This window comes from Strix aluco, chromosome 14 (assembly GCF_031877795.1).
Source record: "Strix aluco isolate bStrAlu1 chromosome 14, bStrAlu1.hap1, whole genome shotgun sequence".
In the NCBI taxonomy this organism is placed as follows: domain Eukaryota; kingdom Metazoa; phylum Chordata; class Aves; order Strigiformes; family Strigidae; genus Strix; species Strix aluco.
The window spans coordinates 7,597,596-7,615,045 of record NC_133944.1 but is presented as its reverse complement, the minus strand read 5'-3'; the positions used below and the strand labels follow the sequence as shown (position 1 = coordinate 7,615,045).

The window sequence follows — 17,450 nt, the reverse complement described above, 5'->3', positions numbered from 1 at the left end:
GTATAGCATGGTCAATGGCATGGTTAGAGGATGGTCTCTACTCCATTTCTTTGTAGAGATAGAAAATGGGAAAAGAAATATATGTCCTATATCCTACTATGCTCCTGTTATTTATAGCTTCTTTTGCATAAACCTACACTGTCTTTGCATAAAGAATTAACTCGAAGGCCACTTTAACATACTATTTGGATAACAATAGGATTTGACACAGGATGTAACATGACACAAGTGAGGGAGCCCCAGGTAATTAAAAAAATCCTGCCTTTGCCTCATCAGAATGTTACTCCAATGACTGAGCTAAAACAGACGCTACTTCCTTCCATGCCAAGCTGGGAAATCAAGAATACCGTAGAATGCACAACAGTTGTCTGCTTTCATGAACTAAGTCACTCTGAACTAAATTTAACATTGCAAGTGACTGCACTAGTAAGTTTTTAAAATATATCACTCGTTACAAACAATTGTCCTTTACAAGCTCAGAGAACTTTTCTCTTCTGGAAGCACATCAAGACATGAAGACATGCCTCACCCAAGAGTGAAGTGTTCAGTTCAAGGCCCATCAGTTTCCATGTACTATTTTGAAGGCAATACAACTTCAAGGCATTTGACTCATAAATCCATGTGCAGTGGAGTTTTGCTCTTGAATTAACTTCACTGCTACTAATAAAACCTAAGCAGCAGCAATGTTTCGAGCATGATTTACCACCTCCAGTCCAGTTAATTCTCAGGATCTAAAAACATTTAGAATGTGGAGAAGAGTTTGAAAGATGATTAACGGGCTTCTCTAGTGCTTACAAATTGCCAGCATATGAAATTTTAAAAGATGGTGAGTGGGACAAGCTACTTCTATGACACTAAAGTGCCAGTGTGCTCTTCCCTCTTACTGTTCAGCAAAGTTGGATTCTTTCTTAGGTTAGGATAAATTAACCTTAACCAGGCAGTGTTAAGAGCAGAGGACTGCCTTCCGTAAGACTGCATTCTCAAGGCCTTTGTTCATTCAAGCTGAAATTTTCTATTCCAGGTGACTAGACTGGATTTTGCTGGAAATTTAAAACTGATATGACTCCAGATCAATATAAAAACTATATATAAAACAATATAAAAACTATATATAAAACAATATAAAAACTATATATAAAACAAATGTTTATATAAAACAATATAAAATCTAAAAATTTTTTAAAAAAGAAAAAAGAAAAGAAAAAAAATGAAGAAGAAGAAAAAAGTCTCAAATACTCATAGAAGGGGTGTTGCCTTTACTGGAGTGATGTTTTCTTCTACATCCTATATTTGCCCCTACTCAATTAAACAATCATATGTGATTTTATTTGTAGGACTGCATTCAGTCAGTGAACATGAGAGCGACTTGTTCTACAGATTAACCAAGGCTGAATAAGGAAATAGGTTGTTGTTTTTTAGAATTCCTCCTTCCTTTCTCTCAGAAGGTTACAGGTATATACTGCATGAGGTGAAAGACTGCAGGATATGAAAAGAAAGAGTTTCATGGTTAAGGTAATTAAATGCAATCTTGCTTAATCGGATCCTAACAGTGTATCCAACACCGAGTTCCTAAGCAATGATTGGTAAATCACTTCTACTAAACTCATCACAGTTGGATGCTAATTGCATGTTCTTCATTTAGCATAAACCCAGCTTGAATATGCAGCCAAGAACTCATAACTGTAACTGAAATTATTGAATATATAGATACACATACACAATTAGAGGATCATATATTCTGATAAGTATTTTAAAGAAAAACTCAGTTTATCAATTTGGTACGCAGAAGCAATGGTTATTTTTGACCTCTCCTGTGTCTGTGCGTCCCATTTATAAGACAGGAATAATGATAATATCTTCTCACATCCCAGGAGGTTATGAAAATGCAGTGTTCAAAATGCACTCATTTATTATAGGGATAAGCACCACATAAAAGCTCAAGAGGACATGAATAATTCTGAATTTGGACAAGCAGTCACAGGGGGTACAGTAAATAAGGCACAAGACCACAGTGGACAATGCAAATAAAATAAAAGACTGTAGAGCAGACGAGCTAACTTAGCACCATTACCCTCTGCTCTGAAGCAGGCAGCAGAAAAACCAGACAGGAGGGAAAGGGAGTATGTAATGAGGTAGTTTTGAACTGCATCAGATTGCAAATGTTTACAGGTTGAATGATAGGCTTGTGCATTTGGCATTTGATGTCTAGCTTTCAAATCTAAGGAGAAGGATTTCTGAAGAAGCAATCAATATTTAATAAGCAGTTTTCAACCCTCAGATAGACCTCAGTCTCAGACAGCCACCTTTTCCACTACCCCCTTTCTCATTCCTTCCCTTCTATTTGTTTTCTGTTTCTTCCTTAGATGCCTTTTGGAAAAGAAACCTGCTCATTTTCTCAGAACTCAAGTAGGAAGTTGGAAGAATATAACTGGACTGAGACAATGTTTTCAATACTGTGTGCAGTCCTGGAGACCCTCATTAAAAAACTCAGCTCAGAAGCAGATCAGCTTTCAAAAAGAGTCAACTGAATACTCTAAGTACAGATATAGGGTCCAAGGGGGCTCTAAAATGTTCTGCAACTTGAGGGCCTAATGAAGGACTCAGAATAGACCTTGGCAGGATAATATATTCCAATATGTTTTTAAGAGGTGGCTCCAAAATCTTATTTAAACAATTTACATGGGAGGTTCTTTTTGAAGATCTCAGTTGCTGAAAATTTCATTATCAGATGGTGAGTTCTGAAAGACTTATTCTCTATCCTCTCAGAAATTAATGATTTGGAAGACTTTTTCTCCATCTACAAGCCTAATTAGTTATATATCCCCAAACTAACAAAGAGCAGTTCAGGGACTTGGACATCATTGCACAGAATTGCTTGCTGAAAACTATGTCAATGTCAAAAAATCAGGCAAGGGACCTTAGGTAGAGAATAACAAACCTAAACATTCTGATAGCTTAATAAAATGGATTATGACATCAATTTAAATTAATAATCAAGTTTCTCATGTCTATTTCACTTAAGAAATGTATAATTTAAAATTATTATGTCTCCATCACAAAGGTGACTGTGAATCACACCTCAGAATCACCACAGAGTCTCTAAGAGCCACTACCTCAAACAAGGAGAGAAAGTTTCCTTACATACATTTCTTGCGACGTCCACAAAAATGTTGCTTTTGAAACCTTCCATGGTGGTAACCATTCGCTTGAGCATGATACTTGTGGGAAGTGTGAATTCTGTGATGACCAAAAGAAAAGTATTTGGGATTGGACTCTACTGTGTAACGGTGCACCTTCTCTTCTGCAGTTCGTTTATATAATACGTGAGGATGGTGTCCAGCAGGTGATGTGTAGTTGTGCTCCTGTGCTAGCTGCTGAGGTAATGGAGATATAAGGAACTCAATCTTCTGTGTCCTTATCAAACCTGACTAAAAAAAGAAACAGCACCACAAATTAGAGAAAAGACTGTCAAGTTTCACAGCTCTTAAAGTGATCCCCCTTCAAAGTCTAGACAGATCGAAATGTGCTCCTTTAGATTAGATTTACTCAAGATATAATCTAGATGGTGTTCCCAAATAAAGTATGCATTGTTTCACTTTGGAGATGACCAGGTTTCGCATTTGGTAACATACAAAACAAGAATGTTGTGGGACTGGCAGCATAGCACCTTCACACAGTACCATGAATAATTTCATATGCAATATTAATCCATTCTTCACAGTATAGATTTGTTTGTGTACAGGATATATAGTCTTACATGAAAAGAAAATGCTTTTCAAAAATGTAATTTCTAATAAATGCATAAAACAAAAACAGTAAAACAAAATATTTGAATTAAGATTCAGGTTTTTTTCAGAACAAGGTATTACCAGACAGGAATCCCAGACTTAAGGTTACTCTAAGTAGAAACATAAGCATATCACAGTACAGCAGCACAAAGTGATGAATGTTTTAGTACTATCTGAACATTTTAGTACTATCATTCAGTAATCAACTCACTGCAATTTAATCATCACAAAAGCAATTTAAAATTTATGCCCTCCTACAAGAGAAAACTGATCAGTGAAAGCAAGTTCTGATTGTTTTCCTTCTTGGATCCCTGAAAGACAGAAGTAAGTATGGGAAAACTACACTGTAGTTTTCACATAGTATCTGTGCATAAAACTGCACATGTGATGAAGTGTTTCCAGGATCAGGGCCAGGGAAATGTGGGTGGCACTGAGGAAGTATTTCCATGCAGCTCATTAATCAGTTATGATTTTATTTCATTTCTTGGTTTTGTAAAACATGTTGTAATAAACACTCCTTTTTACCGAATCAAAAACCAAGAAGAAGTTTCATCAGGTAATTCTATTACATTATATACGTAATACTAGATACAGATTTTTGTTTTGGATCAGTAAGGTTCTACCATGTGCCAACACCCTCCTGCCAAAATTGACATCCCACGAGGACCACATATCTCTTATGCTTCAGAAAAATATGTGCAGACAAACAAATGTCAATTGCAAACCATCTTGCCCAACATCTTAAGTCATCCCAGATCATGATTCCACCTCCTTCCTCAAAAAGTATTCTTTGAAAATGCAGATATTAGACATGTATCACCTATTCCCTTCTGAAATAGATGCTTTTCTTTAGCCTAACCTCCTAAGACCAGAATGCCAAGGGTATCAGGAGAGTAGTTTGAATGCCTAATGTAAGCATTATATTTCTTATGGATTTGTGGGATTATCTGCGCTTTCAGAACTGTTTCCTGTGAGGAAAACTCAACAAAATGAAAAGCAACTGAAAATAGAAAGTTACATACGAAAACTTCACAGCTTTAATTGTTTACTAAGCTAATGCTAAAATTGACTTTAAGTCTACTCCAGATGAAAAGATAAATCAGAGATATACAGATCCTCAACAGTCTATAGTCATACCCTATGCCCTTTTCATTGAAATTCACTTCTGTCTTTCCAAATCAAAGGTAGCTTTGCAGTACTCCCCAGTATAAGCATTTTTCATGGGGGCCTAATAATAGTGCTCATAAAATCATACTGTGATCTTAATTTTGACAATAGAAGAGATTCCATATTATGAACTGGGAGGGTCTAATTGGCTCCTGAAAAACAATATGAAAACAAACATAGATGATATTCTGATTAACAATTTGCCCCCACTCCTTTCTTCAACATGAAGTCATAATTACATATCTCAATCTATATCTACTTAACATTCTAAATGAAGGTTAAAATTGCCTCTGTCAATAAGAGACAGGCTTTAAATAATTGACAAGAATTTAACTTGCCTGCTCACTGCAATAAGTTGGCATATTTCAAATGTCAGATCATATTTGGTCATGACAAACTACTTTCCTGTAGGGAAGAAGACTAATATTTTAATCCTCATGATGTGTGTCATCACACAATTTAAAAGTGGTTCTGAGAGGCAATCTTTATCTTCTAGAGCACACTGATAATTGGGCACTGCTAAATGATTCATTTTTTTTCATCTGGAAAACAGAAATGTAGTGAATCTGGTTTTTATTTCCCCATTTTAAAGGTTTCCACATCTGAAATTATTCCTGTAGGATTCATTTTGTAAATGATTCAAACCATATGGAACAAAGGGTTTTCTGCATTTTCCTGTAAGAAACTGTCCCTGATGTACACCAAGTTTCAGCCCCAAATGTAATTTCTATATTTAATGTTATAAGGGTGGATTGAGAATTGGGGGGGGGGGGGGGCAGGGGGAGACGACACACCAAACTGAATTCTGGGCCCTGTACTGCATGTATATTGCTGCACCTTTACATAGCCTATAGCTGACTGAGTACCTTACAAATGTATCCTTTTTTTTTTTTTTTCCTTTTCCAGCAGAAATGACCCTAAATCTCAGTAAGACTTCTTTCCTTTGGGTTTTACATCAGACACATCCTCCAAATTGAAAAATGTTGTGTGAATGAAAGATACCTTCTTTTTGATAACATCTAGTTTTATGAAGTTGTCAAGAAGAAAGGGGAAGTGCCACAGAGCAGTCTGGACACTCATTCAATCACAGATCATTTTCCATTTCTTCCAGGTATGGGATGGTTTCAAGGATTCATTTTAAAATAATCTCTTTTGTAATTCCAAAGTAATGCTGAGAATGCTGACCTGGCTTCTGACAGAGATGCAGTCCTCTGGATCACTGCAAAGGGCACAATTGGGCAATAACTGTTAGATACTTTTTTTGTAGGTTCTTGAATTTTAGCCTTAGGTAAAGAAAAGTGGCCTATGGCTATGGTCATGCTGGCTGGAAAATATGCCAGCTGAGAAATGCCAGAGCACAGAGGCAGGATACTAGCACAAAATCATCTTTTCTAGCTTTAGACTGCCAAGGAATTCCAGTTTCTTGAAGGCCAGATTTTGGCTAGTCTGTGCTCCTGAGCAGTGGAAGTGTTGAAAAAAAACCTGTTTCTGGGAATTTTTTCTACAAATACATGAAACATCTCTCTAATTGTGAGTTAGATACAATATGTTTATCCAGCTCAAATACTTCAGTAGATGAACAAATACTGTCAAAACTGTCATGAAAATTTATGCATTAGGTTTCCTATTGCCAGCATAGCTTTAAGTCTACATGCGATTTTCCTTGAATCAGAACTCAGTGATATCTTTCCATTAATTTTGATGGGTTTGGGACCCAATAAGGAGAGGGTCAGATAGGTCAAAACTTCATTTTTATTTCAGATTCTCTGCAATTATAACACCATGAGAAGAAGCAGGATGACAAAATCTAACATTCTTACTAAGTCTAGACAACACAGCATGAAAAAGACCAGGGACTCCTGTCTATTCCCTCTCTCTCCCACTGTGGCTATCACTAATAATAGCAGTAATTGTGAGAACATGGTGGGAAGGAAAACCCAAGAGATTGCTCAGTTGGAATTCACTGTTCTCTTGTTCTTCCCTCACAACACATAGTTGCTATCCTTCTGTAAGGGATATTCTGTGCCATTGGAAAGTAAACAAAAAGACATACGTTGATCTATGGGGTTAGCAAATAATTCTGAATCAATAAATTAGAGGAACTTGCAGTTTGTTTGAAGGAAAGTTGAGAAGAGATGAGAAGGCAGCATTCCTCCCACTTGTTATTTGTTATGAAATGTTTGCTTAGCTCTGGGCTAAAGGAATTTTCAGATCCAATACATCTTTGTGAAATTCCTCAGTATCAGGGTGTTATCACCAAGGTAAGGCACTTGTTCTGTTTTCTCAGTGTGTTTTAAAAGGAGGAAGAATCTCAAAATGAAATTTGGAAAGGGAAATGATAATAAAATACCTAATTCGAGATTTTTTTAAATTGAAGTTAGATTATAAACTGAAAAATAAGGAGAATTTTCCAAACCACTGAAAGTTCATCTTAGCTATACAAAATCAGGTAAATCTTCCATTGATTTTAGACCCACATGAAATGGTTTTGAGAGTCACACACTAACATATCTGTTTCCAACAGGTCTCACTGACCTCTTACTGGAATAGCACAGAGGTTGCTCCCATTTGTCTCCCCGTATTCTTAGACGCTGAGTGAAGCCTTTGGCAGCTTACCAGCCTGTAAACCTGATTCATTTTGAGGTTTCAGCATCTTCAGAAAACAGACCCTCCATAAAAATCACAGCAGTGACAGTGACTGAAGGATTTTCAGAACTTATATTTCTTGCTTATAATTTAACAAAGCTAAGTTCTGAGATAGTAGACAAACCCTTGCCTGATGACTGTGGGTTCTCTGCATACAAGGCATTTTCGTTACATGCTAATTAAATTAAAGGCAACAGCTTGGCCATATGCATATTAAAGTTACAGGATTTTCATAAACCAGATGCAAATAATGAGGTAAGAAGCATAATGAAATGAAACTGAGAATTAAAACATATGAATAAATTAACTGCAATGTCTCTGCTAAACATAACTACTTAATACCGACTGACACAAAGTTAAATTACAGTTTGCATGAAGACAGGAATATCTCAACTAAATAAAGTGCTAAGAAGTTTGCATGCACTGTCTAAGGAATGCTACTTATATCCCGAATGCTTTATTCAGTGTTATGTGTATATACATAACATTAGGTGTTAAAAAACCACTGTGTCTTAACTGAGAGCAGCTAAAACAATGGCCAACGAAATCAATGAAGTCTATACCATTAGATGGGTGTGCATGTACTCAAGATGAAAAATCTCTCAAAAGGAAGAGTTAAATGTCATTTCACACCCATTAAATAGTTCCAGATATTCAGGCAAAGTTTTAAAAGACTTGACAAAAGGCCAACTGAAATCGGCATAAAGCTTTCCACAGACTTGAGTGGACATTGATCCAAGACTTCTGTTGTGTTATTTCCCAACTGTCCAGCTCCTAAAAAACACAAATCATTGATTCAAACACATCTTAACAAGAGTTACAGCACGTAAAGTACAGAGACAAAAAGTAGTCTTTAGTTCAACTTAAACCAAATAAAAACACAAATTAAGAACTTCCTTGAAATATAAAGAATAAGAACAGATGACCTAGGAACTATGGTTGCTGGTTATTTAAAATTATCTGAGGTCAAAGATGCCTATATAGCTAGTATTCACACCACAATATTGTTGGGACTATCTCATGTCACAGCATATTGGAGCCTTTTCTCATTCACTTTGCAGTGAAAACTCATTAAATGATCTTAGCTACGGTTCATTTTGATCAAACTCCTATTTTCTGTCCTGATGCTCTGCAAAGTCTCTGGCACTTTGGCACCACAAAGGAAACACAAAAGACCTATCTCTGCCACCAAAGAATTCCCCTGTTGCAGGAGAAACTCTCCTAGCTCAGACATCCCACCTGCGGGTTTTGTCTGCCAGAGCATTTCCCATACTGGAATAATGAGCATCTTAGAAGCAGAAAGGGTACAATCGAGATCCAGAGAAGATAAAGCTATTCACACATCTTAGAGCCATCTGACAACAGCCAGAAGTTGCCTTTGGGCCCAGACTGGCCTCTAGAATCGGGCAGATGTCAATTTTCAAATATCAAGATACTGCATCATGTGAAGAAGGAGGGAGAGGTCTCCCCATAACTCCTGTACCTCTGCTCAGATTCCACCACAGAATGATGGGAGACCATCATTACAAAACCCTCCCTCAGGTTTTATAAGCAGATAATGATAGTCCCTTCACAAAGTACAGAAATGATCTTCATGTTTGTGATCAACCCTCCATTCCTTCTGCATGTGCTCCAAGGCAGCTGATGGCAAGCCAGCTCAAACTAGAAGCAATGTAGCTGCTAAAAGACTGGGTTATTAGCTCAAGCACTGCATATATATGTGTCTACATGATATTTTATAACATCTAGTTCATCACCAGCAGCTTGGAGAACAGTGACTGATTTCAGCTCTGTTTCAAATGAATACTCAGAGAATGGCAGAAGATGGCAGTCCCCTGCACAGATACCAGCAGCCTGACACAAAATCCTGTCAAGACGGTAGGCAAAGTGCCAGCTGTTTAGAATGGCTTTTGGGTCAAGCCTTGAAAATGGGGTAAAGATATAGTTTTCTCTCACATGCCAAGGAATCCCAGGAAGAATAAAGTCCTGTTAAGTTTGGCAACATTCATCTTATGGATTCCTCTTTCCTCCAAAGCAAGGATATTCAACCAATACCAGTAAAAGGCTGTTCAAAGCAATCCTGCATCATATAAGCAGTCTAAATAAATTATTGTTTCTTTAGAGAATGTGTAATGAAGTAGACTCACCTCTTGGGATGGGTTAAGTTGGTAGTCTGAAAAATATGCAAGACTATAACCTTACTACAGTCATAAGCAAAACTACTTCCAAGAATTATAGCCAGCAGTATAGTACAGCCTGACCTCGAATTGTAGATACCTGATATCACTAACTGACTTTGAGAGATGGGTTATTGAGCACCTCTCAGGTTGGGGTCAAAATGTCAATGCTCTGGAAAATATAATCAAAATGAGCAAATTAAGATGTGAAATTAGGTAGAAAAAATGACAAGCAGCATATCTGGCAAAGCAGAAAGAAGGAGCCGAATTGCATAAAGTGTTGCTGAGGTGAAAGATATCTTTACTCTCGGGAAGCATCATGAGCAAACAGCCAAACCACTGGCAGTAAATCATGGTAATTAAAGAAGTTCATTCCCTCTCTGCTATGACCTACAGCCCCTTTTCTGGGTGGTAACTGCAAAGGGGACAGCAGCAGCTAACAGAGCTGAGTGTATTTTGCCTCCATATGCTCTTTCTGTCCCCCTCAGAAGGGCACTTCACACAGATGTGCCCATGTTACTGAAGCACTAGGTAAATTAAGCAAACTTCTGAGACATTACAGGGACACGATCCATGATTCTCCAACAAAAAGTGAAAAGTCTGGACCCTAAATCCATACACAGGTTGTTAAATAAATGACTGACTTTTAAAGAGTGTTAAGCTCCCATTGAGCTGAACATTGTCTCTGCAAGCATTTCCAGAGCGCATTTATACCAATTTGGGAAAGAAAATGTTCTGGGAAACTAGTGAGAATGGACTCTCATGAGGTTTCCAATAATACACATGTATTATTGAAGTCAGAAATCCCACGAGTAAAACTCAGAGCATGTTCATTTTTGATTCTATCCCAAACCAGGCAGCACAAAGGCATGCGAACACACCAAATGAAAGAGAGAATTTAAGTTAACTAAACTTTTCCCTAGCTTTTATGTTTGCCAAACAAATTCACCCATCCTTCAAAAAAGCATCAAGTCTGTACATGGGCAGTTACTGACAACTAGCCTGGAGTCAGGGAAGTACAAATGTAATGTTTTATTGGACTGGGTCCTTGGCTGATAAGAATAACCTTAGCAGACCTTTACTGATTTTCACCAGATTGGAATATCTGGCTCTGTACCACAGCAAATGTTTAGGTTAAGTTAATGGCCTTTATACACACTAAAATATTTTTATCATGAAAGAAGCATTAGAATCACTCGTTGCCTATTCTGATTTGAGAATTTTACAGCAAATTACATTTTTCTTTATATTTCAAGTGACTCACAAAAATAACTCAGTTTATTCTGTTTTCTAACATAATATAGATTTCTTGCAAATGTAAAATGTTAAGAACTCGTTAAGAATACAGCATTTTATTATCTGAGGATCTGACAGAAAGAGAGTATGATATTTAAATTTCCAGTCTGAGTTAGTCATGAAAGACTACTCTGTTTGGTTGCTCAAAAGAAGCGCTATGCAGAACATTCAGCAATTATTAAAACAAGGTAACAAAATTGCATGTCTTTAATTATTCCTATATGAACAAAGACAGCGTTATCTCTGAATAGTTTCTTTGTATTTCTGCAGTTGACTGAACTTGTTTAAAACATCTTTATGCAACCCTCTGTCAACATATGGCAAATAAGGAAATATTCTTATTTGTTCCTCCACTTAAGGTAATTGAACCAGTCACATTGGTATTTAAATGTATTAAATTGGTGTTTATTGCAGGGTAATGAGATATTCTAGAACTAACACAAATTTGATTGCTTTGCCACAGATTAAATACTTGCTTGTCAGTACGTGAGCTCACTCATTTCTCATGTTTTTGGTTTTTTTTTAAAAAAAACAGAAGTAGACATGATAAATGAACAGAAGAAAAATACTAATGTAAACTACAGCATTATGACACTAACTATACACTAATAATATTTAAGTGCCAAAGGTTTACCAAGTTGCATTTGAGATCACTTCATTAATGATTCCATCAGTATGGCTCTCTGGCTTGCTATAATGGTTCTGGAAAGCAATTAGCTAAAACCAACAGCTCAAATTTAGGCTTGGTAGCTGTACAAGCACTTGGGTATGGCCTGTTTAAGCAAATCCCTGCAACTGTAAGATAAAATCTAGATATTTTATTAGTTATGACAGTTCTGAAATCCATCACAAAGCAAACAGGAAACAGCGGGGTTGTTTTATGAACACATTTATGCTTCACTTTTCCTAAGAAGGGGCAGCCCACTATTTGTCATGTGCTGTCTTAGAGCTGATTAGTTACTTACGGCACATCAAGAATGGCAGAACAACTGACTTCAGAAGGTAGTTTAGTTAGTCCTATAATCTAGCATCCCATATAACTGAGCGCACATTTTAAGAGAACCTTTAAAGCGTGAGAGGAGGTGTACCTTTTGGAAAATTTGAGGTGTAGCAAACGCAGCCCTCTCTGTCCTCTCATTCTGTGTAACAGCACAAAATAAAAGCACCACTTATGTTCCTCTTAAATCTCTGAAATACGACTTCAAGATGCCTAGATCTTTAACAGACCTTTGGACAGGGCATAATTTCACCCCAAGGTTGGTTTGCTATGAATTATTCACGCTGCTTGAAGGATTAGGTGCAATGAAAATGTTCTGGCAAGCTTCTCCTCCTCCTTTGTGTACAGCTAATCGATTTTATGTGGATGGAATTCAGAGGTAATAATATTTTGGGCAAAGTACATGCCTTCTTAATGAATCTTCTGTTCCTATAGTTGTGATAAAGGCAAAACCAGTAAGATTAGGGCATAGTGACACAGAAAATGAACAGCTTAAACAAAAGAACTAATGATAGATAACTAAAATCAGTACTTGGAAATTCTTTTCCATGGGTACTTAGCATTAACAGATGCTTGCTTGAGTGTTTCTGATCAGGAACATTCCTCCTATCAGACATGCAATCCTAAACATTAAAAGTCATGTATCAGGCCTTGCAGGAAACAACACTATAAATTATGAGATTTTTTAAAAATAATGCTGAAGGGCTTTGGTGTTTTATTTTCTTTCTGATTTCTTGAACCATTTTCAACTGAGTTTTTAAGAGGTTTTTTTACCCTTTAGGATCACGTATATTAGAATCAAAGTTGGGGTTTTTTTTAGTGAAAATGCAGCTTTTCCTGTGATGATGGGACTTTGGCAGCTCGGCTGTTCAGAACAACATTTCATATTATGAGTGAGAGTGGCAGACAAGCCTGAAAGACTCCCTCTCCCTTACAAGATACCCTGTTGAAGTTGCAGCCAATAGAGAGAGACACTTATCCAATGCACTTGGACACCACACAGAGCTAGCTGATGGTAGACCCTTCACTCTGTTCAGAGGTCTTGGCTTCAGAACGACTTACACTGACTGCATCAAAGTCCCAAAGCAAATGCTCTAGACAGTGGCAGTTTACTACCCATACCCACTTTTCCCCAGTGAAGATCCTCCAGATAAAAGCTTCAGCCTGGCAGAGCTGATGCAAATGAATTTGAGGGGGCAGAAGATCTGAGCCTGTCTGACCTGGGATAATTTGCATTCAAACAAAATAAATCCAGCGCAATTCCCATAGCAATTTTACTTTGCTATGAATAGCTCAGGCAGCTCCAATAACGAGGAGCTCGAGTTACATCTGATTGCCAGCTGTATTGCTTACTAAGAAGTTAGGTCAGTGGTTCCCAACCTTTTAATTTTCCTTGTTGGAGTATACATTGCTATGGATTAGTTACATGAGAGAGCGGTCACAAGGAACTCTGTAGGGAGCAAAGTATCAGCTTTGCTGATATTCCACATACACAGACATATACATATGTTGAAATATCTATGTGGGAAGGAGAAAGGGAGGGGAACAAAAGAGCTTAGGCCATTAAGGGAATGGAAAACAAGAAGCAAAGATGGCCCAAGAGTGAGAATGTCAGGCTGGCGCCTGGGTTATCTGGATTAAACTCCCAGTTCTCCAGCAATTCAGCTTCTCTGTTCCTTATTTCTCAGTTTTATAGGCAGGATTTTGTAATCAACCCAGTAAATGCTCAAGAGAGACTTGTGAAGGTCTCTAAACATTTGACCCCAGTTGGGTTGTTCTATTAAAACGCCTCCATCTTCCTCACTGTCAACTGCAGCCCCAGCCTTCAGGATGTCACTCAGTAGCTTGAGCTGTGATCCAGTGACCAGTTGCACTAAGCACAGAGGTCACAGCATAGCTAGGTATGTGCCACCTAGCAGGGCTCCACACCGACAAGTGCCCTGTTCATTCCTCAAACACGTCTCTGCCCACAATCTGTCCCTCAGCACATCCCTGGATGGGTTTCTGCCATGTTACTCCCCTCACAGGAACAATGTTACATGGTATGTGACCCAGCAATATGCAGTCACATTCACTGGAGTCTGAGAAGGTTGATAGGTTTGCTCATAACTAGGAATTCCCTTGCTATAATGCTTTCTATTTTTCACATGCCTATAGAGAAAGTGTAATTACTTAGCATCACTGTGAAAGGAGGAGCAGGAAAGAACAAATTTCATCTTCTCTTTTGGTGTAATCACCTCTTTGAAACATGACAGCAGCCTAGGTGGGTCTGAATAATTTTTTTTTTTCCCAAGAAACAGCAAATCAGTAAAACCTTGAATGCGATTCATACTGTTAAACCTGAAATACAGGTCAGCATCATCCCAAAGATACACTGAGATAAAATAAGACCTCATCATTTTCTGTTTTTCACAACATTAAGAAACCTGTACAATGGCAACTCCATGTAACATTTAGATAACCATGCAAACCATACAAATATCCTTAGCATCCAGATCTTAGTTTACAATGGGCATCTGAGTAAGAAGTTATTTGCTAAGATAAATGTAGCAACTTACATCTATATTCCACGTCATGAAAAAGACTCATATTTGTAGGCACCATTTACAGCCGTGAAACCTGCCTTCACAATATTATATTGCCAAGTATAGCATGGGTCCAAAGATGCTTTGTTTTCCTACTTGTAGCCAATTAGCAGTGCTCAGATTTACTGCACTAATCCTTGTCCTGCTTTAAAACTGTGTACACTCATTCACACTCCTCTCTCCCACAAATTAGCCTGTGTTTCTATTTTAAGGGAATGATGCACAAAGGTGAGCATATTGTAACTGCTCTACTAGTGTAACTGTACTGAAATTAAAAGCAAGAAACCTGGGTGGATTTGTCCCAGACTAGAAAAGCTTTTAATACTATTATAAATGAAAGTTTGATGAGAAATAATTTTCAGTACAATTTTCTAACTACAGAAATCTCTATAGTAGAAATAATTGATGACATGCAAAAACTGTCACAAAGAGGTCCTGGTTTGGTATGAAACAAAACATAACTGTCTTAAAATGGAAACAGTAATACTACCTTAATATTGGTCCAGATTTTCAGCATAAAGTGAGATAAATCCATTCTTCAACCCCGTACATCAATTTACGTCTCCTGACATCCCATCTATTGACAGGGTCAAAGTACAACATACAAGTCTAAACCAGTATTTGGAGTGTTAACACAACAGCTTCCACATATTCAGATCCATGTTTGACTTGTACTTACTGAATAGGCCTGCAGAACTAAACTGGTCATGAAAGGTTACACTGATTTTACTATAAGCAGACTTCAGTATAAGCCTGTGAATTATGTGTCTGTTTAGCAGGGATGAGTCTTAAGAAAAGTATGAAAGATGGTGTGGGAGCATTTACTTATGTCTTTTTATTAAAGAAATCAGTTCTATTATGCACCTCTGAGAATCAGAAATGAGAACAGAGGACAAAGAAGCAGCTGAGGAGAGGACATAAAGGTTCCCATTTCTACAGAGTCCCACAGAAACTGATCCAAGAAGGGAGGGCTTTGATTCCTGTGTCAGCAAGCACCATTCGCTATGATTTTCAAGCAAGTGAATAGCATTTCTTCATGAAAGCATTTCTACAGTAGCGTGTTTTCAGCACACTACCTTACATATCAGGATCTCAAAATAGTCTATGGAGCACCAAAGAACTAAGTAACCCTGTGATAATCATGGAGATCTCAGGAAATAGGAAAGATAAAGCGGCAAGAGGAAGGTTGTACCTGAAAGCAACTTTTTCTTCTACGAGATATTCTTTGTAATAAACTGGTCTAAGAAACCTAGAAATCTATTGCCACAGATGTTACCACTATGTTGAACACTGTATGCCTTCTAATTGAAATAAAAATGCAGTAAAGTCAAGTGAGATACAATTATATGGAATTTGCTGACAGCTCAGCATGCTGCAAAGTTATAAAAGGATGGTTAAAAAAAAAAAAAAAAATAAAATCAGCAGAAGATTTAGGAGGCAAAATTTCCTAAGCAGCCTGACCTTCTTTCGGCAATGAATCTACTGAACAGTAGGTTAAGCAAAGGTCAGGTTAAACATAGGTTAAGAAAAAAGCTCCAAGCTCCAAGAAAAGGAATGTGCTGTCAGGGTCACAGAGGCTCTGGGACATCAGGGGACTGTGTGAGTTACAGACACTTCAATCTCATATGTAGTTCCTAGTCCTAGGGCCTGAGTGTGCTCTCTGCTCCATCCTGACACCATGGAACACAAGACCTGAGTTTGCTCCATGCCACACTGCAGCCAGCAGCTGCTCTCTGTGGTCTCCAGGTGCAACTCAAGAGAAGTGCTGTACAGCTTAACTGCTGTTGTACCTTGGGCCCTTAGAAATCAGGATACACTTGGTGCACTGAGAAGTGCTGCATGAGTCAAATACTTAGTGCATCAAAGCACACCAGCTCCCATAAACAAGAGATAATTTGTCTACTTTCATAGGCAAGAATTACAAAAGTGAGCAGGAAAAGTGAAAAATGTGGTCCTTCCATTCTCTGAAGCTTCGTGTCACTTGCACAGCCACTGATTTATCATTCTCAGATTCTAACTTCTCTGCTAGAGCCTGTCCTTAAGACCCTGTTCCTCACCTTAGTGTATCCCTGACTGGTCCCCAAACTAATCTGGCTGCTTAGTGGCCACTAAAGGAGCACCGCCTGCCAAAAGACTATCAGCATGAAGTAGTCAAGCCCTATTTGTGCCTACACATTTTCCTGCATAGGATTATATGTGCTTCCAGGAGTTGAAGTGCAATCCTGCCACTTAGTGTGAATTTGCCCAGCTTAATGTGTCATGACTAAAGATGTGACTGTTCATGCAATCCACCTGGATCATCAGTCATTTACTCCACCTTTTCTTCTTTCCAGGTGGTAACGTAAACAGAGGAAAAGCCAGAAGGACCTCTTGTTGTGAAACATTTCCTCTCTTCACAGCATGTTACACTATACACTCCTCCCACAGCGTAAAACCAGCAGTGTTAATGTGCTATGGAAGTAAATTAGTCACAAATAGCACCATAGGGAACTTAAGTATTTTGAATGTATACCATATAATCAGGAAATGCCCACCCTCTTTATCTGTCAGGAACAAGGAAATTGAAAGCTTTGTAATTTTAAACTGCCCATCAGTTGCTATGAATCAATCAGACATCTTGCTGTGGAGAGCTAGCATGCACAAGAACACTGGTAAGATAAGAGAGGGTTTAAACTACACTCCCCATCCTGTTGGAATAGTTTCCGCCCAAGTTTCCACATTTGATCACCCCTCTCCAGGGCTTCTTTTTATAAACCTCCACTGAACTTGTTGAAAGGAATAGAGTAGGACACTA

At 37.9% G+C, this 17,450-nt stretch overlaps 1 protein-coding gene across 2 annotated transcripts in view; it reads right to left on the bottom strand.

Annotated features, from left to right (window-relative positions):
• Positions 1-17,450, bottom strand: part of ADAMTS18 (ADAM metallopeptidase with thrombospondin type 1 motif 18) — an 80,152-nt gene that overhangs the window by 47,933 nt on the left and 14,769 nt on the right. The window contains exon 4 of one of the 2 annotated variants that reach the window (XM_074839877.1): positions 3,146-3,428. In XM_074839877.1, coding sequence (XP_074695978.1) covers positions 3,146-3,428 — 283 coding nt within the window. Of the gene's footprint in view, positions 1-3,141; positions 3,429-17,450 lie in introns of those variants that run through there. The other variant, XM_074839876.1, reaches the window with a different exon arrangement.